Consider the following 22,936-nt stretch of genomic DNA (forward strand, 5'->3'; position numbering starts at 1 on the left):
AATAAAAACCTTATTAAACATGTTCTTAAATTAGAAATTGTTACATAAAATCTCTAATTTTTTTCTTTTTTATATTCTTTAAAATTAAAATCATTTAATAATGTTCCATATATATTGTTTGTTAATTATTTCTATTTATAACTACTTTAAAAAATGATTTAGGATTTTTTAGAAAATAATTTTGAGTTGCTTTCAAAAATAGAATTCTATTTGGAAACTTATGGATGAAAAATTAGGGTTGTTTGGTAATTGTTTCCAAAACCAGTTTTCTATTCCCCGTAACAAAAAAAAAGAAGGAAAATTTGTTTGATAATAAAAAATTATTTTTTATTTTTTGTTGTTTGTTTTTAAGAATATAAAATATGGTGTCTTCAAATAACATCTTTTTTAGTTATTTTATGTTGTTTTCACTTGTTTTCGAGAATTGTTTTAAAAAATAATTATATAAACATATAGAATGATTAAAAATAAAATATTAGATATAAAAATTATTTTTAAAATATATTTAAAAATATTAAAAATAGATTAAAAATATTTTAGTTTTCAAACAAACTTTTATTTTACAAAAATTAAATAATAGTTTTCTGTTTGTAAGAAGTGTTTTAAAAAACAATTATCACACAAGTCCTTATGTTATCGATTTATTCTTCATGATTATGTACACTTATATAAAATATAAAAGTTATTAAAATATTATTCATATTTTTAATTATTACTTAAAACATTATACAAAACATACTAAAGAACAACTCAAATTTTTTCTAAAACAATTTATTTTTAGAATAAATACTCAAAAAAACTGCTTTCGAATTAGGAAATTGTTTTTTGTTCTAAAGAATATAGATATGTGTTAGCTATGGAGAGTTTCGCGTCATTGTCGAACTATATGATTAATATGAGAGGTAATATATTGACTGAAACATTATAAAAACACTTAATTCACTTTCAGATAAAAAAAAAAACACCTGATTTTTGTTCGTGGGTCGTCTTGATTGACTCCGGTCATGAGCACTGTTAGTGCTCACAAACTACATGAACATGAAGATTTCTTGGTCATTTCCCAGAAATTTGATACCAGACCAGCGTATAATGATCTGAAATTTAAGTATAATAGGAGCATTGTTGCCATTAAAATTGTTGTTGACTTGTTTGTTGAGGCGTCTTTTTTTCTGGGAAGGATTCAGGGTTAAGAGATAATGGGGATTTTCTAGGCATTTGCTGGACATTTCCTTGCATACCTGTTGAGATTTTATTTCTCCTGCATCTTCGGTAATAAACCAAAGACGTGATTCGGAATGTGGTCCACATTATTCCATCAATAGGAACGAGGATTCATGCTCGGAACCACGTTCGCATCACTACCCATGTTCTGTGCACGCTCCAGGTAGACTCGGTGATGGAGAGAGTCTTTAAAACAAGGCAGAACATTAATGGGTAAGGTTCCCTAAGCTTGCAATCTCTTTCAGTTTTTCAAAACACCATCTAAGTAGAGATTGCGAAGGTTTAGAAACACTTGAAACCCGAAAATAGCAAAACACATTTTAACATGAAGAATGACAATGACGGGAGGTATGTTTTCCGATTTGTCTATAATTCCGTTTATGATCTAATTACTATTTAATGGTTTTTATAGCATGTTTAGATTATTTATTATTGTCCATCAATACCAACATATAAATTTCAGAATTAATTTGCAATATGCCCATGGTGTCCATTAAGAATGGTTCATTTTTTGTGTTCATTACTGGTTTTTGTTGACCAACCCTGACCATAATGAGTATTTTCTAGGCATTTTCTAGAGATTACCTTGCATACAAGTATATAGTGATCGAATATCTGAGAATGATTTTGAGCATCATGGCCAAGAAGAATGACTAATCAGTTTGTTGGTGAACTATCCTGTCATCAAATTTCTCGGTATTTCTTGGACATTACCTTATATCTAGCCTGCACCTAATGATCTAAAATTTGAGTATAATATGAGCATAGCAACCATTATATCTTGCATGCTTTTAAGAAAGTTGGTAGCTTAATATTACAAGAGCAGATAATTAACGGGATCGAGACAATACGAGGATAATGGCTGTTAGGATCGACTCCCTTTTCGCTTATTTTTCGGGTTTTAGTTAGTGAAATCTTCATAAGCAATGTTGATCTGCAGAAACTACATGATCATAAGGGGGATTTCTAGGCATTTTGATCCGATATTCAAGTATATGTTACAATAGGAGCACATATAAAGGCCATTAAGGATGACTATATGTTGGTCAATTTTGGTTTAGTTTTCTGGGCCTACCTAAGTCCCTTCTCACCGCTGGACACTCTCCTGAGCGAGTCCTTTCTTCACAACAGCATCCTTAATGAGCTTCAGCGATTCCGCTAGATCATTGCAGAGCTGGTGAGGATCAGGAACTGCGTCTCGGTCCACTGCTAAACTGATAGTCATCATATTCATATAGCTCTGAAAATGGACTGTCAATGCCTGCAATTAATGAAGTAAAGCACTTATTAGGCCTTAATCATAGATCATATATAGGCATTAATACTCCATACAAGTGCTTACATGAGGGTGACCGTAAACACTGGGAGCAAGGTAAGCCATGGGGTGGCCGTAAAAGCTAATTTCATCCACCGGACCAACCACGTTTGAGAAGGACATTGTGGTGTTGCTGATGACTCTGTATGATATAGCAGCAGCTACCTGTTCAGCATGCGAGAAAAATGTTTATGTAGCAAGATATTCGGCTCGAAAGCATTTGAAACAACACGGGATTCATTACATTTACCGGTACTTGAATGTGTTATTGAATTATGCAGGCTGGATTTGAGGTCAAGAGAAGTGTGGACTTAGCAAGTAATCTTTTGTTGCAAAAATGTGTGTTAATACCTTAGCTCCAAGTAAGTTTACTATGTACTTGGCACTTAGGAATGTGCATTTGGCCTCAAGGGAACGTTTCTTTCGATCAACCATGGCTTTAGCTTCGCGAACATAGTCCAACGGGTCATCGCGTAGGGCAATGGTGATGGGGAGGAGGGCGTAACCGATGTAATTCCCCCATTTGGTCTTGGAATTCCTCTCCATCATATCAGCCAAAGCCTGTAAAAGTACCAGTCAGTGGTGGGAGTACTACTGCTGCAAAATTTGGCATGGTTTGAAGTATAAGCCAGTTTTTTCCCAGTTGTTTATAGTTGAAATCACAGAAGATGATTCACCTCAATGGCCATGGATGGCCTGATGTTGAAGATAAGGGCTGCCCTGAATCGGAGTTTTCTCGGAAGATTGTTTCTCTTTTGCTTTGCTGCATCTTCTTCTGCATTACCCTCACCTGTCCTACCTTAAAAAGAATTAGTATTGTGATTAAGTGCTCCAAAAGGTACTAAAATCTTGAGAATTTTGTTAATCACATTTCTAAAGTAAACTCACCGTATTGCCTGTTGAGATATCGGGAAAGACCTGCCTGTGTTACTCCGAGGATTACATCATTAATGGTCTATACAAATTATAAAAAAAAAAAAAAAATTATTGGGTTTGAACTTCTTTATCATATAAGCTCATAAAAATAAAGATATGATATAAAGACGAACCAAGTCCATGGCGTTCTTGACTAGCTTTATATCGTCCAAGCTGATCGTCTTGTGCACGAACCACTTAGGGCTGAGCTCGACCCCGGGTGCACCTTTGAGTGGAGTTCTAGTGTCCCTCAAAAAAGCACTTGTTGCAATGAACATAACAACATCCACCAATGTGTTACATATCACTTGTAACACAAACCAAATGTATGACACCAACCTGATGAATCTGCCTGAGTTGCTTGATCGCTGCCTTTTCTTTGTTGGAATAGTAGGCAATGCGTTCAGGTCAGATGTTTTTCGAGTACAAGCAAGGACAAGCGACATGATTGACATGCCATCGCCAATCGAGTGATGGATACGAAAAATTGCAGTAGATTCAGCCTCAGAGGTCTTGACATTGAGGAGGTGAATATCCCATAAGGGCTTAGAGTCATCTAGGTAGGTTTTCGTCATATTTGATATGTAGTTCTCAATAAATTGGTCCGGTGAGCCCATGTTTGGATCCACGTTTGGGATAATAACATGATCTTCTACATTTACTTTGGTCCGAATCCATCTCATCTCACCACCCATTTTATCAGCAACCTTTTTTCATACATATGAAAAATAATAAAGTGAGTAGAGGTGGTAATTATATATATATAAATTTCCAAACAAAAATATTATTATTGAAAAGATGGAAAATATTGTTGATTGATAAATTTGATACGAGGAATTTGCTTAATTCATTTTTAAGTAGTTAAAGTTATAAATAAATCTTTAGAAAGACATGAGTTGAAGAAAAGATATTGTGTTTTAAGTTCGGAATGGAAAGATCTATTTGGTAATTGTTTTGAAAACAATTCTAAAAAATAGTTTAAATGTCAAACAAAAAGAAAAGAAACTTAATTACTATTTGGTAACTATTTTCAAGAACAAAAAAACTAAACACGAAAACCAAAAAATTGTTTTCTGTTTTCACAAACAGAAAATAAGGTGTTTTCAAAAACAAAAAATATGGTGTTTTTAAAAAACATCTTTTAATTGTTTTAAGTTATTTTTTGAAATCTTTTAAAAAATAATTATACAAATATATAAAATGATTCAAAAATAAAACGCTAAACATAAAAATTATTTTTAAAGCAGAAATATTTTAATTTTTAAATAGATTTTTCATTTTTGTTTTATAAAATATTAAAAAATAATTTTTAAAAACTGTTATTAAAAACTAATTTTCAAAAATGTTTTAAAAACAATAATAAATCATGTACTTCCTAAGCATGAAAAGCTATTTAACCCCTAAAAGACTTTTTTAAATTTCTTTTGGTAAGTTGTTTTCTCATATATTGAGTGACATATCATATTAATATTCACATTTATTTATTTATCATTGTTTTTTGCATTGAATCTTGCTGAGCACTTGGCATCACTTAAAATTAATGAAATCTAATGAAAATTCTCTCAATCTAAACGCTAAATAAAGATTGTGTCAGTACGTACGTACTACTGACTGCTACACATGGCCTCCATTTAAGGCAGCAGCAGAGCAATCCAAAACCCAAAAATGGCTATGGCCCAGATTGCCTGCAGGGTCAATGACTCTATTGTCACCACCTTCCGTTGCTTTAAATCATTTACCCTATCGTTTGTGGAAACCCCCTATGCCTCAAGGTCATACCGCTCAAAAAAGCACAAATAATGTGAAGGAGCCAAAGGGTATCTAGTGAAAGTGTTTTTGTTTATTCAGTGGAAAAAACACTCTTAAGTGATAAGTTAATGCCCAAACTTGCTTCACATGAAATCATAGACTAATTTTTTTATTTACTTTTTTTGTGTTTGTCTTCTGTATGTGTTGAGGACTGGTTTGATTTCATTTTTATCTTTTTTTTGTAAAGAACTTGCAAATTTCCTTTTTGGGTCTTGCTGTTTTTCTTGTTTTCAAAAACAAAAAATATGTTTTTTGAAAGCAGAAATCATACACCTATCTGCCTATACTTTATATGCATGGTACGAGTATGATAACCTAATATGCTGATCACAATGCCAATGAAGGCAAAAGCCAAGTATGCAAAAATGCAAAATGTTGTACACAACTATTTTTTAGACCTTACCATTAAGCTAGAAAAGCGAGGATGCTTAATCAAAGTATGCTCCAAGCCCGCCTTGATGACATGAGAGTTAAACACGGTTTTGCACCCGATAATTGCTATAATGTAGCAATTAAATTGTCGCGTTTGGAACAAACGTGCCGCCGGACTCAATGGCTCCTCCACCTCGACCATCGACTCGCCGCTGATGGCCTTGCCCATCTTTGCCTCGTCTCCACCACCACCACCACCACCTCCACCTTGTATGGTGGTCCTTGTTTGAACAGGGTGCTTAGTTTGATGAGAATATGAGTCGATACAGGACGGTTCTTTAAATGGGAGAAGTGATGGGATTTTTATCCTTTATCTAAATTTAAGGCTCTTGTCAGGGGCTCAGGGTTTTAATGTTTGGTTCAATACTCTGTGTTGGTAGGTGAGGTTTTAGAGGGCCTCATTGATTGAGTCTTATGGTGGGGGTTAGTGAAATGCCATTGGAGTTTGGCAAACTTTAGAAGATTGGTAGGGTTCTTGATCGGCTCTTTTGGCTGTGAATGAACCTCTCAGCTTCAAATTTTATTTTAATAGATCAAAATGAGGATAAAAGTGTTCAGTACAAAGTTCCCACCACCCTTTTTTTTTGGACATATTATTTTACTTTTGGTTTAGATCACAAGAAGTATTACTCAAAAAAAGAAAAAAAAACTAGGAAAGAGTACTTCAAGGTCTTCTATGTAGTTTATGTTGAAGAATGAGAGAAACTATTTAAAAGCTTATGTACTTTTACATACTTCCCTTCTTGTTTCATAGAAGAAAAAGGTGAAAAATAAATTTGAAGCAAAATATGTTGGAAAAATGAATTAAATTTAATTTATGTTATTTTTATTTTTTTTATTTCTCTAACATTTGTCACTTTCTTATTATTTTTATCTACTTTTGTAAGATCCGAAAGAACCTTGAGCTATGTTTGATTCTTAGAAAATACTATAAAAAGAAAAAAATATGTTAAAAAAATAATTTTCTTAAGTTTAGTTTTACTATGAAAATATGAAAGAAAGTAAAATATAATTTAAATTAATGAGAAATTTATATGTTTTTAAATTATTTGCTCTTTTATATAGAAGGGTTAAATAATTGAAATGAATTTGAGGTAGGATATAAAAACAATTTATTAACTTTAAATATGTTTTTATTTTTCTTTTATTTTTTTCTATCTATTTTCTTTCTTTTGCATTTTCTCTCAAACTTTTTATGAGTCAAAATAGACTTAATGTTTTCAAATGAATTACTTGATCCTTTTATTGTGAAATGTTACCTATAGATTTTATTAATACTTAATTATTACATAAATTATTTATAATGTGAGTGGGGGTGTAGCTCATATGGTAGAGCGCTCGCTTCGCATGCGAGAGGCACAGGGTTCGATTCCCTGCACCTCCATGCTTTATGCTTTTCTTTTATTTGTTTAACAACCATTTTCTAAAACAATGTTTTTATTTTCTAGTAGTGCTTTGTTATGAGTTAAAAGTTTTTCATTTTTGTTTTTGTTTTTCAACACCATGTTTTTTGATTGGAGTTAAAAGTTTTTATTTATTTCAATCCAACCACTAAAACTTGACAAATCCGAAGGGAATGGAATTGGAATCAGAAGATATATATATATATATATAGGGGATTGAAATTTATATGAAAAATATATATAGGTTCAAATAATTGTAGAAAAATAGCATAAATATTGCTCATCATAAAACTATGCTTTTTGATTGGAGTTAAAAGTTTTTATTGATTTCAATCCTACTACTAAAATTTGAAAAATCCCAAAGGGAATTGGAATCAGAAGATATTTTTTATTTTTGAAGGGGATTGGAATTTATATGAAAAATGCATACAGGTTTGACAAATAATTGTAGAAAAATAGTATAAATATTGCTCACTAAATATAATAAATATCACCACAACTAAATTTGCGATAATGTAACTAAGCAAAAAAAGACAAAAAAAAAAAAAAGAAAAAAAGAAAAAGAAAAAAAAAGCCTTAAATATTTATCTAACTTTTATCAAAATTTACTACAACAAAATATCAAGCTCCTAACATTAAATTTTATGCTCAACAATTAAGTAAAATACTCCATAGTACCAAGTCTAAACAAACAAAGCACATCAGACACAATAAACAAAACATCAATAAGCAAGCCTACATGTGAAAAAAGAAGCCTAAGCCTAAAACAAGCCCATAGGTATCAACTCATAATATTTCCCAAACAAGTGCACCATAGACATTCTCTAAAGCAAAAAAACCCTTAAAGAGACTCATTGCCAAACATACTTTAAACCTGAAGCTTCTTGTTCTACTTGTCTCTCTTATCCCATTTTCTTCCAATCCACCACCATGATTGTTGCCCCAAAGAGATTAATTAATGCTATGCATTGCATGGTAATGAGGGCAATAATATCATTTTAGGCTCAATTTTAGCATTAAACACATTCCTTAACTAGCTAATTATATTCTACCTTGTACATTCTTCGTTTTCTCACATTTTCCATTTTGTACTTGACACCTTAGATATTTTCATAAATAATGATGCTCATGGGAACATCTTGGACATTTCTATGTTAAGATAGAATCTTTAAAAACATGACATGATGTAATAATAAATGAATTTATTATTTATAATATGATTATAATTTTTCAATTTATCTATCTTGTTCATGCATTATACTCTAAACATTTAGGTTTGATATCTCTTATATTATATATGATTAGGGTAGATCAACACCTATATGAAATATTTAAGTTATGAGTTTTTTGTAAGTAGATGATTAATTAGTTCATAAACTTAGACAATTTATTTGAGATTGAAGTGGTATCTCCTAATTTAAGAGAGATGACTGTTCTTAGTCATTAGGATGAGGTTTCCATGGTGATTATATTAATGTGTATGGTTACACATTAAACAAGACTCATGATAAATAATACCATTGACTATTGGATAGTCATGACCTTATAAAGTTGCTATATTGTATGAATTATCAATCTTGAGAAAATATTTAACTTATGTTAAAGTTTTTAGTGACTTTAACGTATGGGTGAGACCTTGAGCTGGTTATATATTTCCTATGATTTGGATTGGTGTTAATAGAGGTTGATAACAATGGATATACTAAAGATAGACACCATGATGTCTTGTGATATGCTTCCATGGATGACATTTTTTTTGTTTGTGTTCTATCGTTTTATTTGCTTACAATCACTTCTTAGGACCCATAAAAGAACAAACGTGTAAGTGCAGAGTCCTTTGTAGGCTACTAGGGCTCCATTCTTAAGTTTGTATGGAGATATCGACTAACTTGTTATAAAATTAGTGCTAAACGAATGCCCCTTTTTCTTATCTTTTTATGCTCCTTTTATAGGTTTTTTTTCTCCTATTATGGGAGCAATTGGATTACCCATATGAAGACATTGTGAATCACAAGGATGCATGAGCTAAGGGTGCCATGATGCTTGCTTTTAATGCACATTAAGTGCATAACGAGTGCTAAAGACTTTTGGGTTTCCATGATTGGACCTTGGCATATGAGATAATGATGACACGAGTACTGTTCAGATGGTGGTTTCCTGAAGCCCATGTATTGACAACATTGAGTGGGAAGCCCTTACATAATTTAAGGTTTTGATCATTGAGAACCAAAATTACATTGTTTCTACAAAAGGAGGAGAGCTAGTGATGGTGCTGGGAATCTTAATGATGTATATATATTTAATGAGAGCAAAGACGCCATTTTGGATGGTGGATAAAAATTGGTGATGTAGCTATAGTTTCCTTTTTCCTTTTATTTATTTTTATCAAGGAAGGAGATTTTTTTTTCCTTGAAACAATTGAGGAGTGAAATAGTCACCGTTGCTATGCCATTTGTTTTAAGAAGAGTACCACTCTACTAGACTTTGGTTGGTGGGTTGATTAATACAAGGTTTTAAGATTTAAATACATATTTTCAATTTTGTGTGGGAATAAGAAAATGAATAAGATAATATATAATGAAAGTAAATCATAATATCATGTAAAAGAGAAATCAAAATCTTGATAAGATTGAAATTTAGCTCCTATGAGCATGCGTTAGATTTTAATTTCTATCATCGTTATAAAGAATAGGTCAAACACATTAATATTCAATGAGAAGTGGAGTAGATTTTTCGTTCCCATTCTCTATTCCAATTTTTTAAACATAACTTGATCGATATTACAATGTGAATATAAATCATTACATCTAAGCCAATCAACCATATGTTATATAGAGTTACAATATGAAGCTTGCAAGTAGATATATCATAACATCTACAAGGCAAATGCAAAATATTATTTATGAACTTTCAAGGGCAAGGGAGCTAGAATGTTACTCAATCTTCTATAGAGATATGTTATTACATGTATAGTTGCTTCGAGGATGCCAAGTAAGTGAATCAAGATAAAACATTAGACTATTGCATACATATATGGAAACATACAATACTGTTGTATATAGGAAGGACTTAGAAGACATTTGCAGAAGTTTCAATATCATTAAAGTTCTCTACCAGCCATCACCACCACTACTGTTGAAACACTGGGCAGCCACCTTAACAACACAATATACATTTGCATATTTTATTGGCTACCATGATTTAGCAGCCAAGAGCAAGCTTGAAGATTCGATCAATCGGATGATATTGGGCTCGACTGACTTGGGCTCGCTGGGCTGAGGTCCAACCCTATATACCGATGAAGCCCATAAGCAGTCCTTCCATTTGCAATGTACCAGACATTATTCTGAGGCACTCGACTCTTGCAAATGCCTCAGTAGCCTCCCTATTTTTATTTATTTATTTTATAACAAATGAGGTTTGCTTAATTCATCATCTCCTTATACATTTTCTTTGTTCAGCATGGCCTTTTCTTCAAATAATTGACTGATTTTTAATTCTATCGAAACACTGTATGCGATATTTTTTTAAAGCTCATCTTCTATGAAAAGGGGAAAAAGGATTGAAACACCTCTTCAGTGGAAAAATATAAAGAAATCTCTATCATGGAGAGCTTGAGTAACCTAGTGATTAAAGATTGTTTTTGATTCATGATCGACTGCTAATTTCACTTCCATTTCCAGTTTCATCACCTGGGAAAAAGACAAAGGCACAGTATGCCCACTAGCTGATTGTTCAACTTTATATCATGGATACTTTCAATTATTAAAGGTGTTGGTGATTGTACCATGCTCCTGTTTTGCTTCATTGATATGAAGTTATGCAAAGTTGAATATTCTTTTCATTTTCCTGGCAGACAAACTTCATGCATTGGATCAGCACTATGAGGCCATGAAAAGCTATTGCTTTTCAGTAGGAAAAGAACTGCAAAAAAGAACAATCATTCACAATTAGAAAGATAATATCACAAATATCTTAACAATATTGCAGATGAGGGTTTCTGAATTATTGGTCAAGATGGTTTTGATGCTTATCCCAAATTGAAGAACATCTTATATTCATAATAGTGATGCAGTGTCGAACTCGAAAGCAATCATGGGCAAAATACTGCTGCTAAATTTATGGAATTGCTCATTTTATATTAGGACTAAAGCAAGTCCAGTTATGACCTTGGAAACATTAAGCTAAAGTTAGATTTATCTTTAAACTTGCATTGTCCATCTTATGTATAGTTACAAATTTATATATGGATTGGGTACGTAAACAAGCAATATTGAATTGGATTTGTCAACTCCTTGTACATTTCTTATGTTCAGCAATAAATACCATGGCCAATTAGCTAGTATCAGTCTTTGCTTCACATAATTATTGACTGAATTTCATTTAAAGCTTATCTTTATCTTTTTCTAAAGGGGAAAGGGAGTGGAACAACTTTTCAGTGGGAAGGGCTATGGAATCTCTATAATGGAGTTGAATTGAATGACTTGTTAAATAAAAGGTTGCTTTATCTGAAAAATTCGTTCTTTTTCTATAGAACAAGAGACACGGTTACTTTCAATAGCATGAAAAGTATTAATTATTTAGCGGTTCGTGACCATACCATGGGTTTTCCTGAAAGAACTAGATAAGCTTGACTAATACAAAGTAGTGGTTGTACCAAAAGCAAAGCTTTGTGGGGTGCTCGATAATTAGTCTTGATAGCACTCTGAGGTTATGATTGAACATGTTTTAAATTCTTGGCAAACATATGCTTTGTACATGGAATCAGTACGTGGAGCTATTCTAAAGGTAGAATTGTGAAAAATGGTTGTGATCCCAAAGGAAATAATCTGCAGAGTAAGATTTAGCTCAATCATGGCCAACATAGCACATAGAATATTTAGTGATGGCCTTGATTGGATTCTTTGGTCCCATATCTAACAATTTATGGATTTTGGATCAAATTTGGTGGTGCTAAAGCTCAAGGATATTACTTCAAACCCCAATATAACCAGCTACCTTTTTCCATTTTCGTTTTCGGTTTTTTTTGGTCTTTCTTTTTTGTCCTGAGTGTATTTTTTTTTCCTAACAACTAAACTTAGGTCATAAAAGTGAAAATCCGCTTCTAATACATCTTTTTTAAAATTGAAATTGAACGTCTTTTAAAATAAAGTCTTTGCTATATAAAATAAAACCTAAATTATAAATAAAATTTTTATTTAATTAATTTTATTTTTATAATTAAAATTTTGAAGTTAAGATAGAGTATTAAATAAAGGTTTGATATCAACTTTCTTTAATGGAAGACTATCTAATTGTTTTTTTTTAAATAATTCACTCACTTTCAAAGTGAATGATAGCTAAAAAATAATTGTTATATTTCATCATCTATCGTTAATTTCACTTCCATTTCCAGTTTCATCACCTGGGAAAAAGACATGGAATATCTCCCATGGAAGGCATAAGTTGTCCACTTGTACGCTTTCCACTAGCAAATCATTGAGACCTTTAATTATTGAAGGTCTTAGTGATTGCACCATGGTCCTGTTTTGCTTGATTGATGTTAATTTGTCGGGACTATGCAAAGTTGATCGTTCTTGTTATATTCATGGGAGACAAACTTTATACATGGGATCAGTACATTATTGCTTTCCAGCGGGAAAAGAATTGCAAAGCAACTAAATGTCACCATAAATCTTACCATTTAAAAGAATTGCATATTAGGGTTATGGTTTTGTTGCGTATTCCAAGTTGAAGAACGTCTTTTATACTACATGATTGAAGGCGGCTTTTTGGTATATATCGAAAAGATATCATAACTCAGATGATGTTACATATACGATTTTTGATCTCATTATTTGTATTTTAACCTCATTTATGTGTATTTTTGAACTTTAATTGGTCTCATTCATTTGAACTTTTGTTCAATGATTTAGATCTCATCATACATGTTTCAACAGTTTGGATCTCTTGTTCCATAGATATCACTACCATATCTTAGCATTTTCCTATATATTCATAATGGTGTAGTTTAACTTGGCAATGAAAGCCGGAGCAATCATGGCAAACGAAGTGCTTGCTACATTTATATGATTGTTCACTAATTTATATCCAGATTAAAGCAAGTGCAGTTACGAACTTTGGAAGCATTTTTTAAAGCTAACGTAGATTTATCCTTAAGACTTGAATATCCTTCCTATAGTTGGTGGATGTACTTTTTCTATTCACGTGATGGTGAAATTTCTCTGAAGCTTAAACCTAAATTTTTACAAAGATTGATCACAGTTGGATTAATCATAAACTTAAACTGTACTTATTATGTTCATGACATACATATTTTCCCTTTTGAAGTGGGAAATAAGAAACCTTTGTATACTTTTTACTCAGTTGGAAAAAACGCTTCTTGCAAGTTTGAAAAAACTTTGTTCTGTAGATTGTGTCCCTCTTACACATTCTACAATTTATTTGATTGTTCTAACAATGGTGAAAAGTATAAAATTCGAACATACATATTCACCCACTCATTAAGTCTATCAAACTATCATGTGACACTTAAATTATATACTACGAGAAATAAAGAGGAAAATAGTTTGAAAAGCTCACATGAAGATGAACTGCTATCCACTTTATATATATTGGGATCTTGATAATACATTATACCACAAAGAGAAGAATTATGGATTTACATGAGGTTAAAGGGAGAAGAATAAGAGTACAATCATAAGAAAACTAAGATGGTTCATCCTTCTCCTTACTAACACAATGCTTCCAATCAAAACATCATTTCATCATCCTTGGTAAGCAATTTATTATATATCTCATCTTCCAAGACATCATTACACAAAAACACAAAGTAATTTATTATATACTACATCTTACAAGACATCATAATACAAAGACACAAAGCAATTACTAATTACTTTTTGATAATAAGTCCTAATTATTTTTGGAATTTATTTTAAGAATCATCTTCCTAGATTGAAAATACAAATCATAATAATAAATCGACCAACTTCTCCATTCACTCTAATTCTGTGATAACTTCCAACTCTTTTTCAGGAAGAGGTCTTGGTGGCTTGCTTGTATTTATTCTCATTCGATCTTTGACCATATTTCGATCTGTAGCAGTAAAAGGATTAGGAGGCATGATTAAATTGTCTTCTCTTTCCAACATTTGAACTACAACTTTCATTGAAGGACGATCTATTGGGTACCATTGAATGCACCAAAGTCCCACAATTGTTAGTTTCTTTGCTATTTTTGCATCTCCTTCTTCCTCGATTCGGATATGTAACTCTTCCCCTTGATCTAAATGATTGTAGACCCATTCTGGAAAATATACTTGTCCGGTTTTCTCCATTGTAACATCAATATTTTTTCTTCCTCCAACCATTTCAAGTAACAACATTCCAAAGCTATAAACATCTGATTTATAGGTTATATTCCCAAAATTCCTAGATAACACTTCTGGTGCAATATAGCCAATCGTCCCTCTAGCTGTAGTCATAGAAACTACACTCTGCTCTTTGGAACACAATTTGGCTAGACCAAAATCAGAGATCTTAGGATTAAAGTTGTGATCTAGCAAAATATTATGAGGTTTAATATCAAAATGGAGAATTCTTTTATCACATCCTTGGTGAAGATACTCAATTCCTTTGGCTATGCCTAAAGCAATATCTTGAAGCTTCAACCAACCAAGTGAATGATTCTTGCCATTTTTTGGAAATATGAACTTCTCTAGAGACTCATTCGGTAAGAACTCATAGATGAGAGCTCGTTTAAATCTATCTGCACAAAACCCAACTAAGTGAACCACGTGGACATGGTGGATTGTGCCCATTGTTGCCACTTCATTGATAAACTCATCCCCATTTCCCTTAGAGTCATTGAGAATCTTTACTGCAACAAAAACTTCATTTGAAAGTTTTCCTTTATACACGGTTCCATAAGCTCCTTGGCCTAGTTTATCCTTGAACTGGTGGGTGATCTTCTTAATATCAGCGTATGAGTACCTCGAGGGCTTGAGAGCTCTATAATCTTCCAAAAACTTTTCGATCTTCTTTCTATTTTCTCTTTGTGATTTGTCTAAGCTATAAACATGGTAGAGTGCAAATGCTATTGACCCAAGAAAAAGGAAACCAAGGATTATTCCTGCATTTAGAAACACCAAGTTGCAAACATTCATCCCTTTTTAGTCCCAATAAAAAGGGAAAAGAAAGGGAAAAAAAAGTAATATAAAACTTCACCTGCAACCAGCTCCGGTATTCTTGGTGCATCTGTAAAAGATAATAAAGTTATTAGTTTAATTATTGTACTTAGGAATAAGTAAATCAATGAAGTTCTTGGCTTTTATGTATGTAATGAATTATTTTCTCCATTTTTTAGATTTTGAAATTAGATAATTGTCTACAACAAAAGCCAAATTTTCAAAATTTCCAGAAGCTAAACTCGAATGAGTATGTTTTCGCGTGAAAGGTAATGAGTAGGATACCTTTTTCTGGTTTGCGGGGTTTGTGGATGCATTCTGTTTCATGTTTCATGCTATTACTTTTGGGCCTGCATTTCCCATCTTCTGCTTCGAAGTCCCCACATATTGTGTTTGTCCAGTTCAAATGAAAGGCATTTTCCCAATTATTTTGTAGTATGACGACACTGTCGATCCTTTGGCATGAGTATAGATCCAAGTCACCAAGATCATCATCGGAACGCACCGCATAAATTGTGGTACCACCAAAAATATGGCAAGTGTATTGAGTCAGAGATTCTGATTTATCTGATGAACAACTGAAGAAGGTGTAGAGCTCAACATCAGGAACCTCATCCACTAATTTGAAGGGAGTGTAAGCCAAACGGAGCATAAGCTGCGGAGGAAGGCAAGAATCCTCATAATGGACGCGAATTTCCCGAGTTGTGTAATTTATCTCCTCCACTGGGAGCTTTGCTGGAAATGGCAGCTCTAGCATGGTCTGATTAGTAGTTCCGGTGCATGACAACTCAAACCCCGGACATCCGCAGTTCTTTGGATGGCCTTTAAGCCTGAATGGGAACCGAATGGGCGGACCCTGAGGGCTGCATTTAGCTGGTACCGTGCACTGATCTTGGCTCACTCCATTCTCTGCATCAATTTCAACTACAAGCAAGAAAAAATGTAAAAGGACAACAATTTTCAAGGGAGTACTCATCTATGAAGATTGCGCAGACCTTCTGCACTTGGGATTTCAATGCTTTGGTGCCTTGGCAACTGATGATTGTTTCAAGGAAATATAATGACTCGCACCACCATAGATTCAGTAATATAAAGCTCAAATTAATATGACAGCAAGGTACGTATTATACATGCAGTGTGCATTAATAATATACTTGAAAAGGGATGGCTGTTTTTTTTTTTTTTTAATAAATAGAAATACAAAAATTAAATCTTTTACATAAATGAATTCACAGAAAAAGTACTTTATCATAACTTGATACCTCTTGCTAAGTAGAGCTCTCATACTTTTAATTAACCAAAACTCAGATATCTAACCCACTTATTTGATTCAAAAGCCTAAAATCTAATATAATGGCCAATAGAGCAGGTTAATTGACAGCTATAACTTGGTGGAGGCTTTTAGCAATTGAATATCTTCCTATAAAGCTTAGTACAGTCAGTTACAATCAGTCCCCCATCCTCTCTTTCCTTTCTCAAAGTATATGATGATGAGAGAAACAAAACTAGTGGCATTAGGCCTTCTACTACTCCATTTCTACTTCTTTTCAATCTGTGCTTCTACCGAAAATCAGGCATGCAACTCTTCTTGTGGAGATATTCCAATCAGGTATCCTTTTCGATTAAAACATGATCCATCCAGTTGTCGTCGTATCCCTGATCCTGGATTTGAATTGGTTTGCGAAAACAACCATACAATCTTATATGGGAAATACTATGTTACCCAGATCAACTACCATAGCCGTACGGTTCGGATAGTGACTCCTGGAGTAAGAAAGGGCCACTGTTTCTCCTATCCTCACTATTCCTTGAGATTGAGTGAAATTTCATGTCCATATGATACGCATAGAGAATTCAATTCTGTAGTTTTCATGAACTGCACAAGGCCAATCAACGCTGATAACTACGTTCAAATCACTCCTTGCGACAGCAACAATGGCAGTTCATTTTCTTCGGAAACATATGCTTATGCACTGGTGGGGGACTCCCTGAAGGTGAGGGACAATATTCAGTATTCATGCACCATTGGGTTGACTGTTATTACTCAAATATGGAAGGGGGTTTCAGAGCCCAGTAATCGTTCAATGTCAAATTTGCAAGAAAATCTGCTTATGGGGCTTGAGCTTTCATATTCGCCCGTCAACTGCAGCGACTACTCATTCCACGGGCAAGTCGGGCAAAAAATTTTAGGTAAGAAAGAAAGAAGTCAATACTCAGATGCAATTTCGGAGAAAGATATTTTGCAGTTCAAATGTATAACTATTTCTACTTCTTTGATTTTATTTGCAGGGTTTCTGATGTTTGCTTATTACAGTCTGTTGTATCTTCTGGGTAAGGCTCTTCCAGATCTCAATAAATTGGGTTTTTATTGTCACTATTTTCACTTCTAAATCAATTGTCCCCATGTTTTATAATAATAATAATTTTTAATTCAACATTTTCTCTTATTGACAGGGAACTTGTGGAGTTTGTTTGACGGACATGGTAAGACTATCCTTAAATAATTTTATAGTCACTATTTTTACTTATAATAATATTCAACATTTTCTCTTATTGACAGTGAAGTTGAAGAGGCTCTTTCACATGCAAGGTCAGACTTACGTACTAGTTTCAATCATTTAGTTGTGTAAAATAAGACAAGGCCTTACTTGAAGCTCTCTTGTAAGCCATAAAATTCTGACTCCTAATTAATATTACCTTCTAAGGAATCTAATATCTTTATCTTTTTTTAAATAAATTATTATTTTTCATTCAGGAGCTCCAATTATATGCAACCAAGACAACTTGGTTTTCTGTACCCTTGAGCTAGCTTGTTATCTCCATTAGAAATCTCCTCACTCCCTTTCCTTTCCCCCATTCTGAATGAGAACAAAAATTGAGGAGATTACAATTTTTTTTTTAAATGATATGCAATTTTAGGAAATTACTAATATTATGGAAATTTGATTGTGCAATTTATTTAATAACTAGATTTTTTTTTTTCTTTTTCATACATGTTCGAATGTGAATAATTGGTTTTCTTGCAAACTACTATTACAAATATTCTATAACTAACATTATTTTCTTGGTTTCGTAACTCAATTGATATCATCCTTGGAAATTTTTTTCCAGGCCTTTATCACCCCAAGGCTTCCATGGAACTCTACTATTCCTACTATCCCTACCGTTCCTACTATTTCGATCCTGATGTTCTAGAGAAAGGTATGATTTTAAGAGTTCCTTTTATTGTGTTATATATTTTTAGTTTTGGATATAATTCCGTCACTGTTAGTGATAGTAATATTATTATAATAACTCTAATAGTATATTAATTTAGTTTATTTATTTTATAGGGAGATGGATTCTGCACAACATTGGTAAGGTTTCCTATAATTCTCAATTATTAGTTCCTTATAAAAATGGAAATAACATGATTATGCTTTTGGATATGGAAATCCTTAAGGAAAAGGATAAATAAAAAAAAGAAGTTAAGTACCAAGGAAATGTTAAAGTAATTTCCTTAATATTTACCTCTACAAGATGTGAGGAAACTTGAATGAAAGTGTATTCCTTAATAATTTTAATTTTTTCATGAAGAACCAAATATAAGAAAATTTTTACAAATTACTCTCATTTGTTTTTTTTTTTAATTTTTTTTTCTGAACATTTCTAATTTATTTTTCTTACACTATGACATCGGTTGTAGGTCTTGATTCCCAAATTTGTTCCCTTGAACTAATGAATTCTTTACATTTTGTTTGTACAAAAATGGAAGCGAGTTGTATTTCCACTTCCATAAATTCAAATATATATTTTAGTTGTGCATATATATAATTTTTTTTTTTTGAATTTGGATATTCTCAATTTAAATTTAATGAATAAATAAATAAATTAAAATAGGAATTGGAATTGATGCCCCCAAATCCACTACCAGTCCTGTGCAACCAAAGAAATTGATTTCTTTCACCACACTCACCCATTTCTTCAATCAAGCAAGACTTCCAAGCAACAAAGTTAAATGATTGCATTGAGTGTTAATTTCCCAACACCTCATTTTTAGGTGAATAAGTGATTACTATAGTAGCTATCTTATGTGGATTCTTTCACAAGGTTATCATATAATGATTTACTTAGTGGATTTTGTAGTCGAATGCATAAAATTGTGAACTTTGCTTATAATGGTCAACTCATTTATTTTAAATATATGTAACAATTCTAACATTTGATTTGTGTTTAGAGATAACCATAGGAGGAAGATCTGCATTGGGAATATTGTGTCTCATTGCCTACTTAATCTACAAGTTTCGTCGGAGACACTTATCATTAGATGATAGTATTGAAGAATTCCTGCAAAATCACAAAAATCTGCAGCCAATTAGGTACTCATATTCAGAGATAAAGAAGATGACTGATAATTTCAAGACTTCACTAGGAAAAGGAGGTTTTGGCTCTGTATACAAAGGAAAACTTCAAAGTGGTAGCATTGTAGCTGTAAAAGTGTTGGCCACCTCTAAAGCTAATGGAGAAGATTTCATCAATGAAGTTGCTACTATCGGAAGGATTCATCATATGAATGTGGTTCGACTCATTGGATTTTGTGCAAATGGATCAAAATGGGCTCTTATATATGACTTCATGCCTAATGGGTCCCTTGATAAGTATATCTTTCTTGAAAGAGAAAATTCAGTTTATTTGAGTTGGGAGATGTTGTATAAGATTGCATTAGGCATCGCTAGAGGAATTGAATATTTGCATTGTGGTTGTGACATGCAAATTCTACACTTTGATATCAAGCCACATAACATTCTTCTTGATGAAGACTTTACACCAAAAGTTTCGGACTTTGGCCTTGCAAAATTATATTCAACAAATGAAAGTATTGTGTCTCTCACTGCAGCACGAGGAACATTGGGATATATTGCTCCGGAATTGTTCTACAAAAATATCGGAGGCATCTCTTATAAAGCTGATGTTTATAGTTTCGGAATGTTGTTAATGGAAATGGTTGGAAGAAGGAAGAATGTTCAAGCATTTGCTGAGCACTCAAGTCAAATATACTTTCCATCATGGGTTCATGATAAATATAATAGAGGAGAAAACATGGAAATGGGAGATGCTACTGAGGATGAAAAGAAATCAGTGAAGAAAATGGTATTAGTTGCACTATGGTGCATACAATTGAAGCCTACAGATCGTCCTTCAATGGGCAAAGCATTAGAGATGCTAGAAGGTGAAGTCGAACTCTTGCAAATGCCTCCCAAACCTACTTTATCCTGTGAGGAAATGTTAATCGAGAATCAAATAAACAATCCAAAAGGAGTACAACCAATTTCTTCATGTAATGCCATGGATACAATTAGTTTAGATGGAAGGTAATTTTTTACTACATGCACTTGCCTATCTTGTCTTGTAATAGTATATGTTTGAATGACTTAGGGTTATTGATCCCTTTTAAGACGCATATCTATGTAATATTGTGATGTTCCATTCTGAGATGCACTAGCTTGCTATCTTGGAAGCAATTAAGTTCCATCTCTTGATAGATTTATAAAGTATATAGTCTAATGTTGGCAATGGTTTGAGTAGTCTATTCTCCGTTACCATTAGGGCACTTAGGGTTAAAAAACTCAAGAAGCCAATTGCATCGATCCTTTTTATTAATCGAAGATGTGAATGTACGACCATTAATGATAAGCTCCCTCTAAAACACAATGCTTCAATTTAACTAGTGCCTCCCCATGGGTTCAATTTTTTTTTAATCAAGTTAGTGTGGTTACAAAGAAAAACAATTCATACCAAACCGATCAACATGGAAAACATGGGAACTATCATTAAGTATTTGCCTTTTATTTTACGTAATTTAATTTGTTCACATAGATAATATTCATCAAATCCATTCCATTCAAAACAAAGTGGAATGCTTTAATTTCTTGGGATTGGATTGAAATCATTGGGTACGTTTGACCACTTAAAAAATGAAAGAAAAAGGAAACACAATGGAGTATTGAATCAACAGACCCTAGCTAATAGAACGTTTCCTTAATTGAGTTGAACTTGAGTACTGCTCAAACTAGTCTTTCCCATGTTTGAACATTCAAGTGCAAGAAAGTGTAGGGTGAACAATTTGAGCTGCAATTTGAACAACAATTACTGCACAAATCTGAGTGAGTGTACATAACTTGCTAGAACCTAACTAGTCATGAATAAGGAGATGAAAATATCATAAACTAACAAAATATTATTAGATAGAAATTAAAAAAAAAAAAAAAAGATCAAAACTACTCAAAGAAATGCTAATAGAACATATTTCAACAAAGGATAAAATAAGCAATAATACACTTATTCAATATTTGTTCACAAAATTCCTTCCTCGGCCAAATTAAATCAGGCCCTCATACTAGGCCTCAAAAGGCCTGGGCTAGGTTAAATCCAAGCTAGCTAGCCATGCCCTGCCTAGCCCAGCCCAGCCCAGCCTAGCCCATGGGTCAGTTGGGACTACGAAAGCAAATACTGCACTGCATTTTATTTTAACTCTAGGGACATAGTTTTGAGAAACTGAAAATCGAAACCGTGTTCAAAGGTAAAGTGGAGTAAGGAAAATGGAGTCTTTTCAGGAAAGGGAGAACCCCAAAGAAAAAAGGCAAGAAGCAATGGAACGATCCTTATTAGTTTCTCTTTCTAGAGTTTGCATAAAGCCAATGAAGTTTACTTCAGCATTTTCTGTAGATAATCTCCCTCTAATGAAAAATAATGAACCCTTCTTGATATCATTAGTGAACTTGTTTTTAATGGACATTTCTCTTTCATATCCTTTTCCTAACTGGCCATTTAACCATTTCAGATCAAAAATATTTTTTGTTTAATAAATATTTCATAAAGAGCTGATGAGGCTCATACATCTTGCTCAGAAAATTAATTTTTTGAGATAAATAACAAAAACCACTACTATTATTAAAATACCCAGCTGCCACTGTCACAACCATTGTGCGCAAGCACATTCGCACATGCCATCAACTGGTATGTTGCAGTAAAGTAGGGCACCAGCCGAGAGGGAACATGAAGATGAGAACCAGTAAAGATCAAGCACACAAGTCACCATACTTAACATGATCCATATCGAGCTGGACTGAGTTATATTGGGCAAGTAGGCGGCCTCATCCCTTAATAAGCAAAGAACAATTATAAATGCTTCTAAAACCTTAACATTTTCTCAGTCGATATTGGGTGAGGATCATCTATACTGTGATTCAGTAGGGAGATCTCCACTCTCAAATTCTTGAATATGTTTATCGATCTTTGTTTAGGCGAAGTATGTAAAATATTAATTGTGTTCGTTTTTTAAGTTAAGGGTTTAACTACGAGCTTCAATTTAAACTAGTTGTTGTCAAAGATAGGGTTTGTCTAAATCTAATGAACAATAAAATGAAATGAAATCTTGAGAAATGGACTCGCACCTCACCATCAAAATTGAATTGGTTTCATGCATTTATTCGACAATGAGTGGCATGGCAAGGAAGCTAGCAACATGTTTATGTGAGAGAGAATTTTTTCCTCTAAGTTACTTTCGTTAATTCCAAATGGTTGAGATTAATTCATTAGTGAGGCACCCTGAACCCAAAGGTCAATTACACCACGGATTTCAACATGTCAAGCCCGAGAGCTGAATAAGTGAAT

General features: G+C 33.0%; 3 protein-coding genes and 1 non-coding gene across 6 annotated transcripts; 2 read left to right on the top strand and 2 right to left on the bottom strand.

Moving 5' to 3' along the window:
- Positions 1-2,169: 2,169 nt before the first annotated feature.
- On the bottom strand, positions 2,170-5,918 carry LOC117934001 (O-acyltransferase WSD1-like). 2 transcript variants are annotated; one of them, XM_034855588.1, is made up of 7 exons: positions 5,664-5,918; positions 3,586-4,158; positions 3,425-3,491; positions 3,214-3,326; positions 2,888-3,097; positions 2,564-2,701; positions 2,170-2,482 (listed from the first exon to the last, which is right to left on the bottom strand). In XM_034855588.1, the coding sequence occupies exons 1-7, from the start codon at positions 5,859-5,861 to the stop codon at positions 2,309-2,311; spliced, it is 1,473 nt and encodes a 490-aa protein (XP_034711479.1). In that variant the 5' UTR covers positions 5,862-5,918; the 3' UTR covers positions 2,170-2,308. The 2 variants fall into 2 exon arrangements, with proteins under 2 accessions (XP_034711479.1, XP_034711478.1); XM_034855587.1 differs by having other exon boundaries at positions 3,214-3,335.
- A 1,085-nt stretch (positions 5,919-7,003) lies between these two features.
- TRNAA-CGC lies at positions 7,004-7,076 on the top strand. Its single transcript has one exon. It is a non-coding gene; the product is annotated as a tRNA-Ala (tRNA).
- A 6,789-nt stretch (positions 7,077-13,865) lies between these two features.
- LOC117933549 (rust resistance kinase Lr10-like) lies at positions 13,866-16,359 on the bottom strand. Its single transcript, XM_034854965.1, has 3 exons — positions 15,569-16,359; positions 15,324-15,353; positions 13,866-15,228 (listed from the first exon to the last, which is right to left on the bottom strand). The coding sequence occupies exons 1-3, from the start codon at positions 16,257-16,259 to the stop codon at positions 14,096-14,098; spliced, it is 1,854 nt and encodes a 617-aa protein (XP_034710856.1). The 5' UTR covers positions 16,260-16,359; the 3' UTR covers positions 13,866-14,095.
- Positions 16,360-16,664: 305 nt separating this feature from the next.
- LOC117933547 (probable LRR receptor-like serine/threonine-protein kinase At1g29720) lies at positions 16,665-20,817 on the top strand. 2 transcript variants are annotated; one of them, XM_034854961.1, is made up of 7 exons: positions 16,665-17,473; positions 17,573-17,614; positions 17,738-17,767; positions 17,844-17,873; positions 18,395-18,484; positions 18,616-18,639; positions 19,500-20,817. In XM_034854961.1, the coding sequence occupies exons 1-7, from the start codon at positions 16,768-16,770 to the stop codon at positions 20,636-20,638; spliced, it is 2,061 nt and encodes a 686-aa protein (XP_034710852.1). In that variant the 5' UTR covers positions 16,665-16,767; the 3' UTR covers positions 20,639-20,817. The 2 variants fall into 2 exon arrangements, with proteins under 2 accessions (XP_034710852.1, XP_034710853.1); XM_034854962.1 differs by lacking the exon at positions 17,844-17,873 and having other exon boundaries at positions 16,666-17,473.
- The last annotated feature ends 2,119 nt before the right edge of the window (positions 20,818-22,936 follow it).

The sequence above is a fragment of the Vitis riparia genome, chromosome 16 (genome assembly GCF_004353265.1).
Source record: "Vitis riparia cultivar Riparia Gloire de Montpellier isolate 1030 chromosome 16, EGFV_Vit.rip_1.0, whole genome shotgun sequence".
NCBI lineage: Eukaryota > Viridiplantae > Streptophyta > Magnoliopsida > Vitales > Vitaceae > Vitis > Vitis riparia.

Coding starts and splice junctions, on each gene's coding strand:
- LOC117934001 (XM_034855587.1), bottom strand. CDS start 5,861: ATGGGCAAGGCCATCAGCGGCGAGTCGATGGTCGAGGTGGAGGAGCCA. Junction 3,336..3,424: donor ATATCTCAACAGGCAATACG/GTGAGTTTACTT, acceptor ATTCTTTTTAAG/GTAGGACAGGTGAGGGTAAT. Junction 3,098..3,213: donor GGCCATCCATGGCCATTGAG/GTGAATCATCTT, acceptor GTACTTTTACAG/GCTTTGGCTGATATGATGGA.
- LOC117933549 (XM_034854965.1), bottom strand. CDS start 16,259: ATGAGTACTCCCTTGAAAATTGTTGTCCTTTTACATTTTTTCTTGCTT. Junction 15,354..15,568: donor ACCCCGCAAACCAGAAAAAG/GTATCCTACTCA, acceptor TATCTTTTACAG/ATGCACCAAGAATACCGGAG. Junction 15,229..15,323: donor AATACCGGAGCTGGTTGCAG/GTGAAGTTTTAT, acceptor TTCTAAATGCAG/GAATAATCCTTGGTTTCCTT.
- LOC117933547 (XM_034854961.1), top strand. CDS start 16,768: ATGATGATGAGAGAAACAAAACTAGTGGCATTAGGCCTTCTACTACTC. Junction 17,874..18,394: donor GAGGCTCTTTCACATGCAAG/GTCAGACTTACG, acceptor ATTTTTTTCCAG/GCCTTTATCACCCCAAGGCT. Junction 18,640..19,499: donor ATGGATTCTGCACAACATTG/GTAAGGTTTCCT, acceptor ATTTGTGTTTAG/AGATAACCATAGGAGGAAGA.